Genomic DNA, 24,474 nt, shown 5'->3' with positions numbered 1-24,474 from the left:
TAGAACTGTGGAAAAAACCTGAATACATTTTCTCTGAAACAAAGAGCCGACCGTCTGTTTGTAGAAAAGGCTTCAAGAGGTCTGAAGAAGTTCAGTGGAGTCGAGGAAAAATGGAACCGTTGAGACTAAAAGGGCAAAGAAGTAAAAAGGAGGACAGAGACGCAGAGTGTCATTATTCCAAATGGTCTCGACAAACAGAAAGAGAAACACGACGTCTTTCAGCTTCACAGCCTCCCATCATCAAACGAGCCATAGTGCTGAGCAGCAGACAGAATATACAGATAACAAACTGTTTGTGTTGGTAATGAACAACTTTCAAACCGTGTTTATCACACAGGCTGACTCAGACAAAGAGAAGCTGTAGGGCGTAAAGCAGAGCTTCTTTAAATCTGTGTAATCCCGACACTACAGTCTCTTTATGAAGCTTCAATAATCCTTTTATTTCAACGTGGAGGCGTTTTAACTCAGAAACAATGTGTGTTTCTTTCTGCTGTCGTCATCTACTGTTGTGTTTCTGTCAATATAAACATCATGTTGACATCCCAGTTCACAGACTGAATATAAGCAGTCAATTCACAACAGTAATTCTTCACGCTTTTATGTTATACAAAGTGACTCTGTTATAGCCAATGCTGTGACAGCATGATAATGTAAAAGTTTGGGATTGTCTCCAGTAGATGTGTTCATCCTGCAGCAGCGAAACAGGCTGTAACGGCTGCAACATAATCCTCGATGGGTCAAAGGTCGTCCTCTAAAAGTTCTTGTTGTTTCCACTGACAGGCTCAGATTGTTATTCTAAGTGTGTGACAACATTACAGAAATTATCCCTACAGAGATAGACCTTTTTGTTACAGAGGAAGATGATTGTTTTAACCACAAACAGACGTTACATCGCTCTCTGCACACACACCAGACTCCATTCATAAAAACAGGGATTTTACCTTGCAGCTCCAGTTGCTTGTCTACCGCTGCCTCGATCAGTTTCGTTTTGTGGGGAGTTATTGTGTATAACACAGATATTGTGTTGGATCCAAATTAACAATTTAAAACACAATAACACAAACTAACTTACTGATTGAGGCAGTGGTAGACCAGCAACTTCTGTGTGCTGCGAGGTTAAGTTATTGATTTTGTCAGTGGAGTCTGGTGGCTTTGAAGAGAGCAATGTAACGGGTATTTCTGGTGCCATAAAAAGCATCTAAAAGGTCTATCTCTGTAGGGATCCTTTCCATGATGAAAGGTTTTGTTGAATTCATCACAGCCTGTTTTCGTGGCTGCTGGCTGAAGCAAACTACAGGAGTAATTCCATAACGGTCTGTCCCTGGGCACTATCCATCCCGGGAAAATTAAAAGATGCAGATTAATCCAGTATGAGTTACACACACTTTTATCAAAATCTCGATGTATTAAAGTTGCGTCTTGTTGTCTTGTTTGCAGCCTGTGCTCTCAGGAGATGCCGGTGACTTTCCAGGCCTGCGTCATGACCAAAGACTGCGATGTGACCGAGTGGTCTGACTGGTCGTCGTGCTCCAAGGAGTGCTACGACCCCAACGGGCCCAAGGGGGAGCGCATTCGCACCAGGAAAGTAAGCCAGTTCCCGATCGGTGGAGGAGCAGACTGTCCCGAGCTGGAGGAGAAGGAGCCCTGCAGCCCGCAGGGAGACGGAGTGCTGCCCTGCATCGTGTAAGTATACAAGACGAAGTCTGTCCGTTAGCTGCTGCTGCTTGTGAGCTTTCAGGTGGAATACTGGCTTTGTCATGAGTTCATCCTTTAATCAGTAATTGCATAAGCATGCTTATTTTTTAAACTGAGACGAGTGGAAGGGGCTTGGTGGGATTTTGTGTCCAGAGATGAAGAGGAGATGGCTTGTGTCTAGCTCAGAGAAAGTTCTCTTACCCCACCCTTACACCTCCACCCTGCTCCCCACTCGGAGTTTGTCTGAACATGTGCTTGGGTCTCCTCTCGAGCTTAATAGATAAAAGTTAAACCTATAATGAAAAGTTGATGTCTGATCTCTTCATAATCCACACATGCGATGCGAGGAGTCACCTGCTGATTTTATTGGTCTGTTTTATTGTCAGAGAAGAATCAGCCATAATGTGGAGCAGTAAATCAATGTCCATCGACTGCTGCTGCCTTCTGGACGGACAGCAGGAGGACAGGCAGCGGCTCTGTCCATGGTGCTGAAGAACTGCTCTGTTTGAGTGTCCCCATCTGGAGAACTTAAAGCCCCAAGATGCATTGCTCTCCCTGGGGCCTCATTGTCCCGCAGCAGTGCAGAGGCAGCAGAGAGAGAGACCCTCCTCATGAATATGGAGCCTTTCATTGGCGACCTCAAATGAATTCCATTATCGGCAGCGTTGGAGGCAGGGTTTACATTTTGTGACCTCGGGCTGAAACCACAAAGCATTACTGCTGAAGCAGACTGCTGCCAATTCAGCAGCCAGACACACACCCTGCTATGAATAGACGCTGCGATTAACAACCTCCGTTGAGCTTAAAAAAACCCAGTCTTAGAGAGCTCTGAGTGGACAGTCTGGTTAAATTGCAAATCCTCAGGCGTGTTGTAAACAGAGATCGCGAGTCAATAACGTAAAAAGTACCTCTGACAAAGCTGAGAGAACCCCGCCGGCCCGGATCACTCAGGCACAACCTCTTCTGTTCAGTGCCTGCAAGAAGCATAGACGATAAATAATGGGCGTAGCCAACGTGACGTCACACACTGATTCCTGCTCTGCCTTTCTGACTCCTTCAGCTTATACTGTAGTCATTGCTGTGTTTGTTTTCCGGAGCCAGAGATGACCATATTTAGGCGAGAGGGGCTGGAGTGAAGCAAGGGGTTAACAAATGATCGTCACAGGCAAAGTCTGAGTCTGTGGCTGATTCATGAGCTGTCTGATTCGCCAGTTAACCATTGTGTTCCCACAGAATGAGATTCTGTTGGTGGTCGTATCTGACCGGAGTTCTATTTATTAGACAAAAAAAGAGCTTGTGGAAAGTAGTGAGCTCACTGCTCTCTTGCACACGTCTCCGGTGAAGAAAGTGAACGATACCAAACTTTACAAGAACGGCCCGCCATCTTCTCTGCTCATCTCTGACTCCCGTACATCTCCTACTACACATAACACAATGTATGAGCAACACTGAACAAGCTGACAAACAGCTACTTTGAGCACAGACACAGATACCTGCTAGGGGCTAACATATACCACCTTTGGGCAGCTGTGGCTGAGAGACAGAGTGGGTAGTCCTCCAATCGGAAAGTCTGCAGTTCGATCCCTCGAGAAAATCCATCGCACTCCAAACTAAATACAGAGAAAGAAATACATCATGGAGTATCTGTTTCCTGCTCCTGAACACTGTTTACTCACTAGATCCATTTAATGTGCGTCGATGACAGAAAGCAAACAGAAATATAAGCCGTGTTTGAGCTACTTTGAAACATTCGTTGAAACACTAAGTTGGCGCTTAAACTGTATCTTTAGAATCCGATCAGATTTAGCAGTGTCAGAGTCAAAATAAACACCAATAAAATATGATTAAAAGTGTTCAAAAGCTAGATCGTGTCCCATTCATGGTCCAGGTGAAGCCTAAGATTATCTTGCACTGGATTGCATCAAAAGACAACCATCCTTATATGTCCTCTCATGTCCACCTGTGTCCTCAGGTACAGCTGGAAGACCACAGAGTGGACGGAGTGCCGGGTGGACGTGCTGCTGAGCCAGCAGGACCGGCGTCGTGGAAACCAGACGGGCTTGTGCGGAGGCGGGATTCAGACGCGAGAGGTGTACTGTGTCCAGACCAGCGCTGATACACCAGCACCCAACCTGGCCTCGCTCCGGAGCAGAGAAGGTGAATTTCCCAGCATGCTTTTCTTCTATCGTCTGCACTTTTTGTCATGTAGTTGATCAACTGCCCTAAGAGATGAAACTAAAGTCAATATTATTGCCTGCATTTGGCTTGTTGGATTGTATCTTTGACAGCCAAAGGAAGAACATGGTTTGCTGACTTTGATATATCTGCGTTTTCAAAATAACGATATGAAGTGATTTCAAGGCATTTTATCATCGAGACATGTTCAGACACCACTCGCCCAGCCTCCAGACTGCAGAGACGTCTATATACATCACTAATATGTAACACTGGGACCCTCTCAGGATGAGCAGTATAGCTAATAGCTGGTTGGATTATGGAGCTTCTGTTCTGGCGTTCTCTGCCAGTGAGAAGATTCCTCACATGGTTCTGGGCTTTGGCTCTAAATGAACGCCATCTGTGTGTCTTTTTCTTGGTCAAAGATCATTATGATTAACTACCACAGGAACACTACTGTATCTGTCCTTATAGGAACATGTTATATTATAGAGCCTGCGCATTGGGTCATGCTCAAACTCTGTTTTTAAATCAGGAGTATGTATTGAAAGTACAGGAAGGTTTCTTTGGTTGCATGTCCGGAATCAGCTGATAAATGATGATGGTGCTGATTCGAATCTTAGTGGTCTCATGAAGGAAAATGTCACAGTGACACAGACACAAGTTAAAGAACGTTGTAGTAGAAAGCTTTGAGTAGAGGAGGGTGGGCTAAAGGCGTGGCAGGTTGGCACGTAGTTGAGCAGGGAGGCAGGTTAGCAGTTAAAGGTTCGGCTGCAATCCAGAAACAGAAATCCAAAGAACAAGTGACTTATGAAGCCTAGAGCTCGTCTCCACCACGGAGACAAACAAACAACCTGGCAGTGAGTGGGTAAAGGTCTAGGTTAGAGAGACTGCTGGGCTGATTACTCGACGGACAGCAGGTGCAGCAGGTGTGCATGGTTAGCAGTGATCCAGGAGAGTCAGAGACACTGCCACAATCAAACTTCAGATACAGCAGGGTTTAGAGCAGGGTGGGCGATATGACCTAAAATGTATATTGATTCATATTTATTGTCCTTCCGGCGGTATCAGTATTATATTGCGGTGAATGAAATGAAAAGGTACTTAAAATCCTCAAACTTTCACCACACTTGGTTCAGCGACTACAAGCAGACCTGTGGGCTGCAGCTGGGTCGCTGGTCATCCACCGTTTCTAATGTGTTCAAATGTTTGTTTGATCAGCGTGAGCTGCCCCGTGATGGGAACTTTTGGAAACCAAACTCATGCATCCTACTTCCTGTCGCCAAACGCACAACCTCATGCCGTGTGTGCGCAGCAGGTGAAACTGCTGAGAGTAAACGCTCCGCAGCTCCTCTGCGCCGTGAACGGTTCATGCGGCCACAGCACCGGGACGAGGTTCAGCAAATAACGTGGACACATTCACTGAAAGCCGACTCGCGTAACTGCGCGTCTGACTCCATTATCCCGCCGACATCATATGCGACGCTGCAGGTGACACACGGTCTGCATGCAGAGCGTCAGGCCTCTGTGTGCTCTGCAGAAGAGATGTGATATCAGACGGTCTTTCCCTGTAGATGATTGATGGAAAACGTGCAGGACAACCAAAACGTTTGTGTTTATCACGGTATGGGCGGTATTGCGAAATCCATGTCGTGGCATAAAGTGACACCGGTGACAGCATGAAGGCGGTATCCCGCCCACCCCTGCCGTTTAGTATATGAATTATTGTAAACAAACTTGTGTTACGATTATAAACTAAGAACACTGACAGCCTCTTGTCATTGTTTAATCGCTGCATGCCAGGTCTGATTTGACTAGCAAACATCTGTTCTAGTTCCCGTGTGTCTTTGTGGTCAAATATTGTGACTGTCTGCAGGTAATCCACAACTTGATCCCAGTTCCACTATTGTACCCGCCCATCGGGGCTGTTATGAGCCCAATAACAAATGAACAACAGCTGTATCTTGGTAACAGGAAGCAAAGAGGGTTTGTGGGGTAAATAACAACATTTTTAATAGCTCATGTTTTGACACACGCTGCTTCAAATCACATCTGCGAGCGCCGAGCGGCAGACAAAAAAAAGTTGTTTATGAGCTTTTGAATCATCTGCTCCGGCTTTCGTTTCACACACACACCACAGTCGTGTCATCTGTTACAGCTCTGCACAGAGTCACTGATATCCTCCCCCCTGCTCTACCCGCCATACGTGAACCAGAGAGGAGAATTAAAGCTGTTTTTCCCCTCATATCAAATCTGGAACCGAGCTTATATGAATATGCTAATGTACGTGCAAAAGCCACACGGCGAGGAGAGCAGATGAAATATGAGCTTTCACGTAAATTGGTGGTATTACTGAGCACACGGAGGCTGGAAGCGGCCTGGTATCATGCCCGTGCTTATCCAGCACTGACACAGTAAGTCTCAGTCCATCTGGCTGAGGAGGCTGCTCCGGCTTCTCAAATTATTCAGATCAGATGCTCACAACCAGCCGCACGCTTTCATCCTTCAGTGTCAAGAAGCCACATTGCTAATTTTGTTAACAGCAGTGAGTTTCACTGTTTCTGCCGTTCCCCTTTACATACACTGTCAGGATGAGATCAGAAATACCGGCTGCACCTCCAGCTGAGCCGCCCTGCCTGCATGTTAACACGGTAATTGTTATGGAAAGTGTTTTTGGGTGGAAGCAGGGAGACATTAATGGAGGTTTTATGACAGCTGAAAGGTGGCTGGGTTTGGCTTGAAGGTGTTGTAACAAAGGAAGAAGGAGGAGGAGAGTGAGAACAACAGAAGAATAGCTGTGATAAATGAGCAGAAGCTCTGCCAGCTCGGCTGCAGAGCCACGTCCCCCTTGTTTTTCACCTGCACCTGTCCCCGCTCTCAGACAGGTTTGTGCTGTCATGTCCTGTATAATTATAACAATCCTCTTACCTGGACATGCCAGGATGTTAATGAGGGCCTTTATCCATCACCCGTGTTCATTTTCACGCCATCTTCTTTCTGCTGTTTCTGTGTTGGCTCCGTCTTTCCATAAAGTGAACTATTTGGCTAAAGGAGATGAAGGCTCAGGTCAGCTCACTGTCCTTTCATGCTGACAGGTCGTCCAGCAGTTTCACTCTGAGCGTTCATTGACAACGATCTGAGATCATGTGTTTTTGGATCCTTTGCTTCAAGTATTTCTTCACATGGATTAGCCACTTTATGAATGACAATAACTCTAACAGATATATTTTAGATTTTAAATTACATAATTTCAACAGAAGGCCATTAAAAAATACTGACTATACTTTAGAAGACTTTGAAAAGGCAGACACCCTCACAGATCTAAAGCCATTGAAGGCACAGACTTCGAACAGATACAGAAGACTTTGCAGGGACTGGATATCTTGCAGGGTCACTATTTACAAGACTACGATACAGCATCTGGGGCAGCAGCGAACGTTTAGCTGTAGAACAGATCGTTAGCTGTTAGCATGCAGACGTCTGTTTATAGAGATTAATAAGAAGCTAAATCGTTGTCAGATCACGCTGATGGAAGCCGGGATGGCATTATGTTCCGCCTGTTTTTGTTCTCCTCACGGACTGTTTTTCCTGCATACGCCGCAGCCTGCTGATAGGTGATGGGTCAATATAACTTGGACTGCAAGTGTAGTTCTAACAGAACACTTGCCTTCCTGGAAATCCACGTCGCTGCCTACAGACTCTACACTTCTATGTAGAATCTGTAAATAGAGATTAACATTAGCTGGGTAAGCATTACGAGCTACATGTCATCAGCAGGTTATTTCCTTTCTTCCTACTTCAAATTTTTCAGCGCTCATCACTGCTGTGCTGGTTCGGACAGAAGAGTCCCCTCCATGTTGACTTTCTACTCAGTTTGTTGCTTCCTGTTTGCTGCTGCAGATGTTCATGTCATCGAACTTAGGTTGTTGTGGCTCAAACAAACATTGTGTTGGATCCATCATTTAAAACTCAAAAGTTGAACAACACAAGACTTTAAAGATCACGACAGCAGTAGACCAGCAGCTCTGGTGTTCTGCAAAGTAAAAGTAGAGTTTTTTTGAATGGGGTCTGGTGGATTTTAAGAAAACCACATAATGACTTCCTCTGTAACAAAAAGGTCTCTCTCTGCAGGGACTGATTAGGGGTTATGATGCAGCCGTTACAGCCTGTTTCACTGCTGCCGGCTGAAGGAATTTTCTGGAGCAATTCCAAAACTTTTTGTGCCTATTCGTCATTTAGAGCCCAAAATATGTAAAAAAAAAAAAAAAAAAAAGGTCCCAGGTTTAAAAATACAGGAATTTCTCTTTCTGTGTTTTCTCTGTTATTGAAGTGAATTCTTCATGTGTGAACGCTCTTTGTAAGCAGCACAGTAACCGCTTCCTTTCCCTTGTAAGAAAGCGCTGCACTAGATGATTTCATCGTGATGAGCCAAGCAGCTTTGAGGAGGGAATGTGTAGCCCAATTAAGCTGATGTAATCTCATCATTTGCTTTCAAGGATGATCAGCAAATCCCAGTGTGACTGAGATACGATAGTCTGGCAGTAATATCTGTGAACACACATCATTCCCAGTCCGATTACTGGGAGCCAAAACCATCCCGGATCCCTGTTTGTTCTTGATTTGATTTACTTGCAGAAGGATTTACTGCATCCTGAAATTCTGCCACTCTTACTGCTGACAACATCACTGTTTATTTCAGCTCTACGCTCTTAAATAGTGTTTTTTCTGATGCTAAGCAGCTTTTAATCTCCCCGCTGCCACAGATTCCATCCCATGTTCTTCTGAAGATAAAAAGATATGAAAACATGTTAATAACTTGTATCAGTTGTTTTTCCTGTTCTGGTTCCGGCCAGTGCAAAACCCTATTGGGGAGCAAACTGTGACATGCTGTAGAACAGCTGTGCCACTGCGATGCCTGGCGATGAGTCCCTGGCTGGAAAGGAGCTGCGAGTCAGGTTATTGATGGCAGTTGGCACGTTGCAGCGCAGGACGGCTGCCTCTGAGGTTCCTAATTTGGCGGCTGGAAGCGCAGCACAGGGAAGACTAGACCATCTGGCACAAAGATACCTGAACAAGGTCAGCCGGTGCGCAGATTTCCATTAATCAGCCTTTGTTATGGTTGTGCAGAGCTGCTCAGGCTGGACGAGGAGGGAGGAGAACAAAGAGGCCATTGTCCTCCAAAAGTTCCTAATGAACCATTAGGAAGAAAAGCTTTTCATGTGAGATGTTCTGTTAGCGTGACAACACAGGCACATGTTGGAATTAAAGTCCTCAACAGGTCGTTTGGATGATCTAATCCAGCAGCTGTGAGCACAGCAGCATATTTGCTTATCATGTGTTTAATATCTGCCAGCTGAGAGCTCGCTAAAATGATCATGAGCATTCTGACGGCCAGTGCTAACATTATGATATTAGATATTTTCTGCCATTATCATCAACATTTCACTGAAAACATGGTCAGACCGGCCAACCAAAGAGGAGCTGACGTAGCCGTGTAGCTGTAGTGATGTGGCTCAAAGGCCGCCTGTTGGTCAGTCCAGACCAGAGACTGTACAAGTGGATACGCGTTGTTACGTCTCTGACCTGGTTAACAGGCGGCGGCTTTAGTGACAAATCACAAGGAAGCCACGCCCTAAAGTGCATCCTGCTGTATCGTCTGTTTTACTCTAACATTTACTGAATGAACATCACTGATTGAGACCATAAGCTCGTTAGGAACAGGTTTACTGAGGGGATAAATCAAGAGAGAAGGAGGACTTCAATAGGCTTCTTTTGCACCCAGTGGAGTCGCCCCCTGTTGGCCATTAGAAAAGCCACACTTTTGAAACAAAGATGTTATGTCCACTTCTTGTACACAGTCTGTGGCCCAGACTGAAATATCACCATCATTATTGGACTTTTAGGGTCCCCAGAGTTTTCAACATTAGGTGATGACTTTGGAGGTCTCAAGCACGCTAGCTAACTTAACATGGAGGCTAGTACTTTGATTATAACTGGTCCAAAAGGCCAGACATAGAAATAAATGCTAAATAAACACAGCTCGATCAGAGTAAACAGGCAGAGGGAGATTTAAACCGTTTTATAAAACAACAGAATAATACGATGTAAACGATTTGACGTGATGACTTTGTGGCTGCGCTCTTTCTGCACATGCTCAGTCTTGACATACTGCTGTCAGAGAGGAAAGCTGTAGTGTGCTCCTCTGTGCTGAAAGGCAGTGCTTGAGGGAGACAAATGCATGATGGATTCATCACTGCTGCACGCGTCACACAGCTGTTTCCATTAAATGCACCACCGCATGTACACACCCGACTGCATCAGATCACGTCCTGTGTTAACAGTTGACCTGAAATCTGGTCTGATTTCAATCAAGCTGTAAAAGTGTGCATGTAACCACAACAAGACATCTCATAGAAGCTGTGCAGAATACAAACACAGGCAGGGTGTGGAGGAATATTCAGAGTACTGTGGTTATTAATCACTGTCTTCTTGGCCGGTCGTATTACAGTCCTTCTGCCTTCTACATCGCCGTCCCAGTCACAGTCGGGCATGACAGAAATGATTCATGAAATAGAGGGCAGGGTGCAGAAAGTAGAAAAATAATAATATTGTTGTGAAGGTTCAAAGCAGCAGCGTGTGAACATTTTGGATGCACAGGTCGGCAGCCAGAGGTGAATGCCTCTCAAAGTTCAGTCTGTTGACAATTTGCACATTTTAAATCTTGCAGTTCATGACTTCTGTTGCCAAACCCTTCCTGCAACTAGCTCCACTCTTTTCCAGACCCTCATTTTAATACCAAACATGAAGTATCTCGGCATCTCGTTCATGAATGAGGGTAGAATGGACCGTGAGAAGGACTTGCAGATTGATTTGACAATGTACCAGACTGTTGTGGTAAACGGGGGCTGAGCCGGGAGGCAGAGCTCTGGATTTCCCAGCCCCATCCCAATCTCCACCCTAAAGCCTGAGCACTCAACACTCAGGGACTTAACTGTGATCAGTCGTGCAGTGCATGAGTGTGTGAGTCCATGAGGGCTCAAAATGGTGTAAAGTGGACTGGGACACACGTTTGTGGCTTCACACATTCCCCCGAAAAAAGCATCACCATTAAATAATAAGAAAAAACATCTCAAGCGTGTTTTGTGACAGTGTTTACACGTTAAAGCTAGCCACCAAAAGTCAGGAAAGCTGTCTGAAGATACAAATAACTCTGCAAACTCCGAATAAATAGCCACTACAGCCAGTAGTCAGATGTTCTCTCTTACTTATTTCTTCCCTTAGGGTTAGGGCTGGAAAACAAAGTACTTCCAGTTCTTCCAAACAAATGTCGCCAATTCTGCCACAAACTACGGCCAAGTCTACCGGAAAAATCTGCACAAATGTGGACTCAGATAAATGGTGCAATTTTGTGTTCAAACCCTCCATCAGAGACAGTTTGACACTGGGACAGCCCTGACACACTAAGCGGAAACGCACCTCAAAGTTTGAAAGCTGGGATTGAGTACTGACCCTCATCTATGACCTCTGCATAGTGATCCAAACTGTAAGACTTCGGAGACAAGAGGCCGGTATGAGTTTCCCCTTTAGGGAGGCTTAGGGTAAGGAGTTTGTTCTAGAGCCGCTGCTTCTTTGCCATGACAGAAAACAGCAGCTCGATGGGGCACCTTCCTTTGGAGGTTTTCTTGGCGCGTTCCAACTGCAAGCAGACGCTAGGGCAGACCAAGACCTTGCTGTTGAGATTATATATCACATTTGGTCTGGGGGCTCCTCAGGATCCCCAAGGAGGAGCTGGAGAAGCTGTGGAGATGGACATCTGGAAAACCTAGCATGCTACCAGTGCAGCCTTGCCCCGCATAAGCAGAAGAAAATGGATGGATGGATGGATGGATGGATGGAATTTAGCTCTCATGTAAAAAACTTAAGTTCTAAATACAACAGGCATGTTCATACTGAGGGGTATACTCCAGATGGCTGTTATCTGTGAAAATAGGTCGATGTGTAACTGTTACAAATTGGGTGTAATGAATAGAATTGGTTGTAAAATAATCATTTGACATTAATGCAAATATATATCTAATTCTAGCACTCCTGTAGGACATTGGATTTCCAATCTCACCACTTTAACGGCCACACTTGATGGCCTGATCCGTTAAAGTGGTTCCACATATCAGCACAGTGAAGGTTTTGTTGTTCTCTGTGTGAATATGTTTAAAAGTGTCACAAAATAAAGATGTAACTATGTAAAGCAATTAGAAATTGATTTGAAGTTGATGTTGATGAAAGAGCACCTAATCACGTCACACCATCTGACACATCACTCACTCTCGTGTTGCACCGGCACTCAAGGGCATGCAACGTGTACGCACGCTTAAGCGACACTATTAGAGGACACACCTTTGGCCAAGCGGAGGCAATTTGCATGTGAATGAGGCTGAGTGCTGTGGTGGCACAGCAAGAATGATTCATCAGCCTGACGACCTTGCAGAGAGTCACCTACAGCTGTTTGGAGCTGAGGTCCGCTGAGAATCAGGCGGATGGAAGACCGGCCTGCTGCGCGGGGAAAAACAGGACAGCTTTGTTGTTTGAAAGTTGTCTGGTTTTGGAAGATTTGGAGGTTTGGGGGGTACCGTGAATGAAAGAGGAGAGTGTTGCATTATTTGGCTTTGATTTTTAGCTGAAAGGATTTGTTTCAGGGGGGCGGTGTTGGAGGGGGGTATAGGACTCTGAAGGCAGCAGTGTTGGAGATCTAAAGACCATTTTCAGCTCTTTCTTTTTTATGTGTTTTCATGTCTGTGGTTTATTCTGTTAAATTACATACATTTCACCTAACTTTAAAAACGCAAGTTGTAGTTCTAGTTTGCTCAGCATACTGTACATGCATTATCTTCTGTACAGCTGTGGAAGTGAATGCAAGGTATGTGTTAGAAACTCCCACGTTGCAGCTGGTGGTGCAGAAGGGAAATGCTCTCACGCCACCTCAGCAACCCGGGTCCACTCCCCAACTTTGTTTCCTCTGTTTGCATGGTGAGAAGAACTGTGATGCCCATTTTGATGCCCATTACTCTCGCCTGTGTCTCCATAGCATTACGACCAATGGACAGTGATCTGTGTCTGGGGATCCCTCCGAACACCACCCAGCTCTGTCACATCAGCTGTCCTGTTGAGTGTGAGGTCTCTTCGTGGAGCGCATGGGGACCCTGCACCTATGAAAACTGCCAGGACCAGGTATCCAAGAAAGGTAAGACATCATTGAGAGAAGGGGTTGCCAGAGCGACGTGAAATCTAATGGATATCAAAATTGTCAAAGCAAACCTTACTACCTTGATTCCAGAAAATAACAAACAAAATAAAATGGGTTTGAGGGCCAACGTGTGGACGCTTCCAGATGTTACTGGATATCCTTCAAAAGACTCTGGTCATCACTTACAGTCCAATTAGAAACTTCAGACTCAAGAATGGAGTTCAAATAACAATGTCTATGATCGCAATCTGCACTCATACTCAGATATCTGTGAATAGAAATGAATCCCACAAACCCACAATGGCCTTGTCGCAGCACTAGATGAGGCCGTAACTTCGGAGCGCCATCGTCTCCTCCTGTCGCCTGTTTGTCGGTTGTTGTAGCAGGTTGTGCGAGTCAATCAGCCGGGCTGACGCGGTCGCTGCTTCAGCCCTTAATTATCCCCGGAACAGCAGCGTCCGCCATGACTAATGCATGTTGACTCTGCCTTAATGAAGCGCCTCAAATGAAAGGGACGGTTGGAAATTCCCCTCCATGCATCTTAATGATGGATCCGCTGCCGCTCCACGTTGGATCGCTACACTTCCTCCGCACACGGTGTCGTCTACTGTACATAATGGAAAGTGAACACGAACACACACACGCGCGTTCTTAAGTGTGTGTACCCTGGCTCTCATTATCCAGAAAGATATGAGCTCGAAATTGGTCCTCCTGGCTTCACATCTTTTCATCCTCCTGACACATGACATGGGAATCAGTCGGCTGTGATTACGAGTTACTTTGTTGAATGATCATTTGTTCTTTATGATCTACTGTCTGCAGACGGATGCACACCTTTTAAACGCTGTAAGTCTCACTAAGTTTGACATAATAATTAACCAACTTCACAATCGAGGTCGTGATGTTGTCTTGAATATCATCACGGCTGTGATTATCTTCGGCCTCCTGCCTACGACTGTTTGCAGCTGTGATGATATTCAGCATAACATCACCTCGATTGCTTTTAATTATTTATTTTTTTTAAGATATTTTTTGGGCTTTTATTTGATAAGACAGCTGAGGTGAGACGGGAAATGTTGGGAGTAGAAAGTGGGGGAAGACAAGCACCAAATGATCGGCCTGCGATCAGTGCGTCGGGGAGCCTCTGTGCACGGGTCGCCCGCTCTGCCAGCTGAGCTAAAACAGCACGTGCTTTTATACAACAGTTATACAAGCAGCAAACAGACAATGGATTATTATTTTTGCTCCACCAACTGAACTAGTTCCACGACTTAATTGAAACTGGACTTTTGTTGCCGAGCAACCCAAACATTCTCCTGCACTCTGCGTCTACAGGTGACCACAGATCAGCCAGGGAAGTAAGAGTCTGCTGTGTGATTCAGAGGCTCCAGCTTGATCGATGTAGACGTACACGGTCTACTGTGATGGTAATAAACAGTATTCAGAACACCGCGCTGAGGCGGAGAGAAGTCCAAGTGATCCTCTATGTCATCACTTATTGAATGCCTCTTATCCAATCAGATTACTCGGACAGAACTAACTGTTATATAAATAATTACATATAAGATAGGATATTGAAAACCACCTGAGTCAAACGTCACATCAGTTATGTTATGAAATCAATCCTAGTCAGAAAGTCTCATTAATGCAGTTTCCTCATTATCTGGTGTAAAAGTGGAGAAACTGATCCAGCGTTGGATTTAATAAGTGAATGGCGTATCTTCTCCCTCACCTTATCTATAAAACCACTGCACAGCCTCGGTATCCTGCGCTGATCTCACGCTCGTGATCGGGTCATCACATGATGGTCTCCATGAATGTGTTGTTTTCGGTCAGCGACGCCTGGAGCTCTGACAGCAGCTGCCTGCTCTCCTGCAGCCGTGCTGTTCATAACACCTCCTGCAGATAGCGAGTGAGTGATGCCTGATAGAATTGAATTCCCTGCACCCCACGTCTCATCTTCCTTCATACTAACCCCTCCCCCCCCTCAGATGAACGCTCCATCTATGGGTCTAGACACATGACAGTACATGTTCTGCTGACCTGCCTGATTAAATAAAGCCTTTTGAGGGGAGAGAAGAGACACAATGAGATAGAAAAGGGGAGATTCTGTCGTCTCCACCTGAGGCCTGCGGGCACTCCGGCCGTCCGCTGCCTTATCGGGCTGGAGCAGGAGTGTGGATTAGACGGTGGGTGACCTTGGCTGGGCTGGAGTTAACATCCCCCCTTCCCAGGACTCGGGTCATGGAATCTCATGCCCTTGAGCGGAGGACACGACACATACATGTGGACACACTCGGCTGAAGTGACGGATTCCTGCGTGCGTTCATCTTAATTAATCTTAATTTTGGATTAAAGCTTCTCTAATGAGAGGAGAATAACTAGAAGTTCTGTGAACTTCAGGCGTAATGGACTGTCACTTTAGATGCAAAATAACTGTTATCATCAAAGGCACACTGTGGCCACAGAGTGAAGTTAATGTGCTCACAGATTTCTCTGAGCAGATCACAGAGGGGGAGGGGCTGTGCTTGATTAGCATGGGGCTGATTTGTGCTCATTCACTTCCTCTCTTCTTCCCGACAGGCTTCAAACTGAGGAAGAGGAAGATCGTCAATGAGCCGACAGGCGGGACGGGGAACTGCCCCCACCTGGTGGAGGCGATACCGTGCGAGGACCCCAGCTGCTACGACTGGCTGGTGGTCAAACTGGAGGAGTGCATCCCTGATAATGAGAAGGAGTGTGGACCAGGAACCCAGAACCCACAAGTGCAGTGTGTCAACAGTGATGGTGAGCAGAAACACTTTACCTTAAAGCAGCTCTTCAGCTCTGAGCATGACTGGTACCTACAGCACTATTGATTACCACCCCTTGTTCCACGATCGCCTGTCTGTATGTTTTGCAAGGATGGCGATCATCCGGCGGCCATTTTCCTCTAAGATAGAGCTCAGGGTGGGAACCTTAAATGCTGTTATTTAAAGGATAATGTCTTATTGCTGTGTTCCAGGTTTGCATCATTCAAAAATATGAAATCTGTCAAATCAGTATCATTTTTCTGATTCATCAGAAATTAAAATACTGTAATCTGAAAGGACATCGGGCCATGTGCAAGGTAAAATAACTCAGGATGTAACGATACACTCAACTCATGATTCCATACAAATCCCGATTCTGGGATACGATTTACTCACGATACAATTTTCTCATATTTATATAGTTGAATAGTGTATTTATTGTGATGTTAAAAAAAGGAAACAGGAAATTATAGCCTATAAGATAAATGCAGTGAGCCATAATGCTAATAAATACAACTAACAAGAAAGAATACGTTGTATTCGGCTGTTTGGGACTTTTCAGTCTGTTATCTTCCAACAGCATAAATCCCCCTCCCTACTTTAACCCCTCTTTACCACCAAGTGAGACACTCGCATAACAGTCGAGAGAGTTCAGGTGGAGCGACACGTTTCTTTATAAGTACAAACAGACCTGTGGGCTGCAGTCGTGTTATTTATACAACATTTCACCTACCGTTTCTAACGCCGTTTAAATGTTTGTTTGATCAGCGTGAGGAGCCCGGTGACGGTAACTGTTGGAAACGAAGGCTCAGTCTCCTACTTCCTGTCGACACACCGCATCACGGCGTGTGTGCTGTGGGCATGTCCTCTCCGTGGACTGTAAGACAACGGCTAACATAATCACTTATATTACAGTTTGATAGTATTACACCTTGAGCATTTCTAGCTGATGGTAAAGTTAGCTTGGAATAGGTTGATTCCTGAGGTTAGCTGTCGTTTAACTAGCTGTGTGTTGTTTTAACGGCCTTTTGTCCTTATTCATTGACTTTTCAGTTGTTGATCATTTGGGAAATAGTGAAATGATAATGATTTGTCAGATTGTCAATTTTTATGCAACTTGCAACCTGGAACACAGCAGTACACCTTTATAATAATAATAAGAACTTTATTTATATAGCACCTTTAAAAACAAGAGTTTACAAAGTGCTTTGACAGCCAAGCGAGCAAAGTAAAGCAGAGAACGAGCAGATCATGAAACCAGCAAATCACAGAACAAGCAAAGCACAAAACCCGATATCCTGTAGGCAACAGGAGAACCCACACAACCAAGAGCAAGGGGACGAAGCAGGAAGAGGTAGAAAGAGTCAGTAAAATAAAATAACTAAAAGAGATAAAAGAAAGGAAACAAAGCAAAAAGATTATAAGAGCAGCGACATCAAAGAAAAATGGCTGCAATGTAAGTAAATTAAATACTGTTCCAAACACTAAAGCTATTTATGGAAGCACATCATCGCCGGTACCTTAAAGCTCCTGTGAGGAACATTAGGTTAGTGTTGATTTTGGCGCCCCCTGTGGACAAAGCTGGGGCTGATTTTGTCCTGTACATGCTTAAGTGTTTAAACCAAAGATCTCATCTTCATCTGGTTTATGTTGGTTTTTCCTTCAAATTGACACCCATCTGTACATTCCTACCATCACCAACAGACGTTAGCTATTGGGAGCAGTGCTGTCAAAACTGAGCCAAACTGACGATCGATTATTCCTTCTGAAACAGCCGTCTCCCACCCTGCTCCTGGAGAGCTACCTTCCTGCATGTTTTAGGTTTCTCCGTACTCTAACACACCTGATTCGAATGATCTGCTCGTTATCAATCCCCTGAGACGCTTTAGTTGGTTGGTAACGAGCAAATCATTCAAATCAGGTGTGTACGGAGAAACCTAAAACATGCAGGAAGGTAGCTCTCCAGGAGCAGGGCTGTTCTAAAAAAACACAGAGGTTCGAACTATTCGAATATCTATTTTTGTGCAGTATGTCCACACGACGGCGAGAGACAAACTTGCTTGCAAAGATAATTTATTTAAACATAAACATGCCTTTTAAAAGGTCGACATAGGCTTCCTACACCTCGCAAAATATACAAATACGATACGAACGGACATTTAGCGCTGGCAGCGAGCTGTGCTGTGACAGGTTCATTCATTTAAACATCATTAAACAACAGTCAGCATAGCCTACCTGTACCTGTCTGTTATGCTGGAGGGGAGAACCTCTCTCTCTCCGGCCGGGCAGGGATTTGAATTCTCCGCCATCATTACCACACGCCACACGGTTGTTGTTTTAGCTCGTTTCAGCTCGACTAAAGGTAATCATTAACGTATCGTAATATAAAGTGACGTTTTGATGCATTCAAAGATCCGTAACCAAGAGAGTGCACGCGAGAACATATGAGAACACATGAGAGCTGGCGAGACGGCCGTGGTAGTGCTGATTTTTGTCACGACGAATATTAATTTTAATATTTGATTTTTATTACAGTTCGGTTATATATTCCAATTTGGAATATTCGTTGACAGCCCTAATTGGGAGTGACTGTGAAAGAGATCGCTGCTAAAATAAGTTCCCTCTTAAAGGAGGCAGAGAAAACCTTAAAGGTGTGTTCGTCCAATCATCATGCAAATGGTGAAATTCCTCAGCTTTGAAACCTTCAACTCAAGCGAGATAAACGTGTTCTTGCTTATTGAGACTTTCCTGACGTCCTCGTGTTGAACCAGAAAGTCATTTATCAAGTGAGAAGGTCGTTCTCTTTCTCTGATGGGAAGATTCACTGACACTTTATGTCACTGTGAATCCTATTGCTTTGAGTTATTTGGACAAAACGTTTTTTTGCACTTTAGACAGAAGCAGTAATTGTGATGCTGTTAACTTAATACGCTTGTTTAAAAGAACCTTAACAAAAGGTCCATTTAGTCCTACTCAGTTTGGATCTGGTGCGGACATTAGCCTGCGTGTGTCTTCGTGTTTGGAGGTTGTGTCCTGTGTGTTTTCCGTCCACTCAGCTCTGATGCTGCAGAGTCACTTGGCCTCTCTTTGAACCACCACACTGTTGACCCTTCAGCCCGGGCCCACTGCCCGACCATGTAATTGCTGTACTTGTTGTAGGGAGATATTCCTCTATTGTTTGGGCTATTTCTAAGCAATTACATTGTGTTCATGTTGGTTCATGTGCGTGCATGGCTGCTTTCCCCTGAGCTCAAGCACAGGCGACTGGCCAGAACTGTGCTGGAGGAGAATGTGAGGCAGCAGCAGAGCAGTGCTGGCACCGCCCCGGGGAGGTCACACACAAACACACACGCGCACACACTCTGACCTCAGGACTCAGCGTCTGCTCTCTTGTCCATACCCACCATACCAGGGACACAGCAGGCTGACAAATGCATCCTCTCATTTCCAGACAATAACACCTGTAATACTGCTGAGTGTTTTAAGGCGTAGTGCACATGTCTTTGTCTCTCAGATTCCTTCACCTGTTTCCAAACCAAGCACACCCACTCAGCGCGCTCCTGCAGCTCCTTTAGAAGTCTCACAAGCTCTTCACATGTCGAGAAGTAAAACAACAGCAAAGCTTGCCTCACGAGAAACCCACAGTTTGTTTTAACTAAAGTTACAGAAAGATCTGTCTTTAGATGTTTAGCTATTAGAGAAACATACACACGCCTTATATTAAAGATAAAGTACAAAGTTTACCGACTTTATGGAGTGCGTCTGAGTAACTGTATGTCTTTTAAAAGATACGTGGGATCACATCCATCACTCCAAGAGTTCCTTTGAAGACGTTCCTCTGAAGATAAACTAAAAAAGTTTCATACAAAGTGCTTTTAATGAAAACAATGGAATAGGTGTGATGAAAAAGGTTTGACGTGCTTGATTAGGGTACAAATTTTCCCTCAGACATTAAGGGAGAATTGTAGCACAAACACAGGTACACTTTGGTGCTCGTAAAACAACATGAAGTAAGTCATTGTAGTTTGGCTGCTCATTTCATCAGCATGTTAAAGGTGATACTGTGCTAATTTCAAGCTTCATATTTCACTCTGTGATACGTGTGGAGTAGCTTAGCGTAATTTACAGTTGAAAAAACTCCTCATGTTTCTCACTCTGCTGCTCTGTGCAGGCCCTCATACAGCCTCTGCCTGAAACCACTCAGTCAGCTCTGTCCCTTTAAGAAACCCTGCCCCCTACAAGCCCACTTTCTTCTGATTGGCCGGCTTTGTGACGTCACAAAGTGCAGCGTGTTGAAAAAACTGCGTGAAACCTGGCGTTCACAGCAGCCTGCAGACTGAGCTGCAGAAGCCTGGGGATTACTCCAACACACTTTTACCTACAGATCTGAAACTTCACCCACGTTTAGTCTGAACATCCAACATTGTAACATTATATAAATGTCTCAGAATGTGAAACAGCGTAACACCCCCTCTTTAAACTGTCGGAGCTGCAGCAGAAGTTATGAAATAATATATTTGTGTCAGTACATATTTTTTTATCTCTGAGTCTTAGCTCCATTTTTTTATTCATTGAGACAAGAACATCATCATGTTGGATAAACTTCCAGAAATCTGCTTCGGATCACAGATAAGAGAGGCATCATATAACATGCCTAAGAGTCCTCAATTTAGTCAGCATAAAGTGAGTCCAGTGATAATTTCCTGCGGGTGAACTGCAGACATGAAGTGAAAATGGCTCATTCAGCACACTTCTAATGGTGCCGGTTTTGCTTGCTTATACACAGCTGTAAGTGTAGCCCACAGTTACATGAGTCAGTTGCAGCTTTATACTTCCTGTTTACATCCCACAAATTACAGGACGAGTAGTAGATGTTAAAGAAAAATCAGTTGTTGGGGGCTTTTGTTCCTGAGGAGGTGACGACAATATGAAAGCCTCCAGGCTGTACAGTTAACTTGATTTAACTTGAAGCCTGTAGTGCAATAATGGAGGCCTGGGATATATTAACATTTGGGATCATTTAAGGGCCTCATAACTCAAGAATGCTCATAATGATCACTTTTCAAAATAATCATTTTGAATGATTAAGTCATTTGAATGTTTGCGACTCGACATGAGCAAACACCGCGAGCTGCCTTTGCACTGCGTTGAACATCATGTGGTCCAACCAGTTTAATCTGCCGGATTATTGAACAACATGTTCCTGTTCTTCAGGGAAAGATGAGAACAGAAATGTTGGAGATATTTTCTTTCTGTTTCTTCGTTTTTATGAATCAGAATCAAATTGTAAGCGATGCTAAACACTGACTTCCACCTCTCTCTCGTTTCCTCTGAGGCAGTCTGAGGGAGAGCAAACATTTGTTTTGGTGAAACTGCAGGAGGCAGAACACCGTGAGAAAGAGAGAGAGAGTTGTTCTGATACATTTTGAATGTTTTTTCTAAAAGATATGATGTGAATAATGTAGCATGCTCGGGGAAATTTCAAATTCACCGACAAATATTGAGACAGAAACACGCTAAAATCAAAAACACACTCATACAATATGACAGACAATGAAAAGCAGGTACAATATGAACTGTATTGGACTTGCCAGTGCTTTGTAGCCACTTAAATGCAAAAGGAAGTCTGATCCTATAGAAGTCTATGAGAAAATGCTCCACCTTCTCTCCTGATTTATGCCCTCTGTAAACGTCATGTTCCTAATGAGTTTATGGTCTCAGTCTCTAGTGTCAAGTCTTCTTCAACACAGCATGATGTTCATTCAGTCACTGATGCTCCTATTTAGAGTCACACAGACCAGGAAGCAGGGGAGGGTTTAGGGCGGGGCTACCAGTGTGGGTCTCTTTTGTTAAGTACATTTAGTTGAAAGCCTGTTTTCTGCTAGCCATAATTGATTAGTATCTCAATTCAGCGTATTCGCATAGCGGCCATTTTTCTCTGATGTCACAGGTTGAGATGCTCACAGGCTCTACGTTATTGTTCTTCTGTGTTCCAGGTTTTAAGTCGTATAAATGTAGGAAACATGACAAATGTTTATCATTTTACCGCTGAAAAGATAAAGAACAGTGAATATCTGCAGGGACGTATTTCAAATTAAAATAACAGATTTGATAACGCAGTGGCCAACGTTAGCCAACAGCTAATGTTAGCATTCAACCCAACGTGATAACATATCATGAAAAACTAGTAAACCATTCTCGGAAGCGGCTGAATGCTAACATTAGCTGTTGTGTTAAATTAGCTAATGGGCTATCAAATATGTCCTTGAATACGACACAGATTTTCACCACACGTTGTCTTCTTGATTGCTGATCAATCAGGAAGTGATAATTTCATAGCGTTTTTTTATAGTTCCCTACGTTTAACAAACCTTATAACACATTGCTGCGACATTACGCTTTAATAACAGCATCTGATCAGCCCTCACTGCTCTCCACTCTCATCCTCTTTTAAAATATGGCCACTTCTGGCTCTGAAAAACCAACATGGCGACATTAAAAAGGCCAAACCCTTCAAAACGGTACTAACCAGTGGGTGACGTCCACCTCTTCCATGCAGCCTTTGTACAACAGAAGTAAATGTGTGCAGAGCTCGTTTTAATATCGTACCGTAAGTTTGAGAAATCTGAAGGAACTTGCTTCCATTAATGAATCAATAATGACCTGAATATGGTAATTTCATCCAATCTGTATTCTTTCCTACCAAAACTGCGTGTGTGTGTGTGTGTGTGTGTGTGTGTGTGTGTGTGTGTGTGTGTGTGTGTGTCTGGTGTGTATGTAGCAAAATGGCAGTTATGGGTAGATTCCTGAACCATAACACAGTAGCTGCTAATGAGGGCCCAGGGGAGAACCAGGGAGAGAAAGAGAGAGACAGGAAGGGGGAGACGGGGGGTGTTCCACATTATGCTCATAATCAAGGTCCCCATTCATTCACAGGCTGCACTGCTCCCTGTTGTTGCAGTGGCACGAATTACATCTTCCCGACTTCTCCTCTGCTAATTATCTTTTGTCTCTTTGCCCTGAAATTTGAAAGACAACTGACAATGAAATATAAATTATTATCACAAAGAAGGACATTAAAACACGTCTGAGACGTGTATTATAGTTTATAAATTATTTTCCAATGTTTGGATTCATTTTAGGTGTCTTACAAGTTCAACACGGCAGGCATGTTGAAAATTCATTTATTCTCTCATTTTCTTACCATTTGAAAATTAAAGAATAAAATGCTGAAAGGAAATAACAGAAGTGGGTGTAAGTCACAAGCAAGTCTCAGGTCTTACACTTCAAGTCACAAGCAAGTCTCAGGTCTTACACTTCAAGTCACAAGCAAGTCTCAGGTCTTACTCTTCAAGTCACAAGCAAGTCTCAGGTCTTACACTTCAAGTCACAAGCAAGTCTCAGGTCTTACTCTTCAAGTCACAAGCAAGTCTCAGGTCTTACTCTTCAAGTCACAAGCAAGTCTCAGGTCTTACACTTCAAGTCACAAGCAAGTCTCAAGTCTTACACTTCAAGTCACAAGCAAGTCTCAGGTCTTACACTTCAAGTCACAAGCAAGTCCTAAGTCACTGTGTTGAGAATCAAGCGAGTCAAGTCAAATGAAATATGATCCACCCCGTTTCCACATTTAAATCATTTAAAGACAGCTGTTATGAAAAGTTGAGTTTATTTTCAACTAGCGCTGTCGATCTATCTATATAAAAATTAACTCATTAATCGCACAATTTGCTCTCACAATTAATTGCAATGAATCGCTTTTTTCTTCTTAAGACTGAAGCTTGTAATAATGGATATTTAGTCACAGCGTTAATTGCGTTTTTTTTTTTTTAACGTTTTAAATATTTCAAATTAATCACAAACATTATCGCATTAATTCTGAGAGCATTATTTTCAACACAGCTCCTCCTGAATAAACAGTTAAACAACACATCTGAGGTTCCTCTCATTTCTTATTGTTTTCCTTTTTAACTTTCTGTGCACAAAATGCACTGACCCATGCAGTGACCATAATGCATTATAACATTAAGCCAATGATAGCTGTTGAGTAACGCGTTAACAACGCTGGCAGCAAAGTGATCGAAACAGAGCGGGGACAAAATGAACGTCAATTGTGTTTTAAAGAGCCGCTTAAAACGACAGAGAAAGGGCTCAATGGCGTCACGAGAGGACTCACGTTAACTATCATGCTAGCATGCAGCTCTGTTGCCATAGCAACACGCCCGCATAACGTTAGTTAGCCTGGTTATATGGCCCCGAATCAGTCCTCTGATTGTCTTTTTCAAAAACGTCTCCTCAACAATTGACTCGAGGTGAGTCTAACACAGCTTGAACTTAATGTTTCTAGTTCACGCTTGACCAGCTGATTAATTAACTAAACAGACACAGTAACGTAACTTTCTTTGTGGGTTTTAAAGTGATGGACGAAGTTTGACATGGCGGTCGTCGTAACAATACACTTAAAGTAACAACAACCTTTTTCATGTAAATAAATGTCTGCTAAGTCTCTATCTATCGCCGCATGAGGAACGCAATGGTGACTGAGCCGATGGCCCACTGATGAAAGTTGTTGTT

General features: G+C 44.0%; 1 protein-coding gene across 1 annotated transcript in view; it reads left to right on the top strand.

The window, feature by feature from the left end:
- Window positions 1-24,474, top strand: part of thsd7aa (thrombospondin, type I, domain containing 7Aa) — a 155,784-nt gene that overhangs the window by 77,260 nt on the left and 54,050 nt on the right. The window contains exons 3-6 of the mRNA XM_069681280.1: window positions 1,438-1,683; window positions 3,668-3,852; window positions 12,953-13,108; window positions 15,695-15,898. Of these exons, the coding sequence (XP_069537381.1) occupies window positions 1,438-1,683; window positions 3,668-3,852; window positions 12,953-13,108; window positions 15,695-15,898 (791 nt within the window). The remainder of the gene's footprint in view (window positions 1-1,437; window positions 1,684-3,667; window positions 3,853-12,952; window positions 13,109-15,694; window positions 15,899-24,474) is intronic.

Source organism: Semicossyphus pulcher, unplaced genomic scaffold, assembly GCF_022749685.1.
Source record: "Semicossyphus pulcher isolate SPU_LCO1_2020_fin unplaced genomic scaffold, fSemPul1.0.p SCAF_5, whole genome shotgun sequence".
Taxonomy (NCBI): Eukaryota; Metazoa; Chordata; class Actinopteri; order Labriformes; family Labridae; genus Semicossyphus; species Semicossyphus pulcher.
This window is presented reverse-complemented; position numbering and strand designations above follow the sequence as displayed.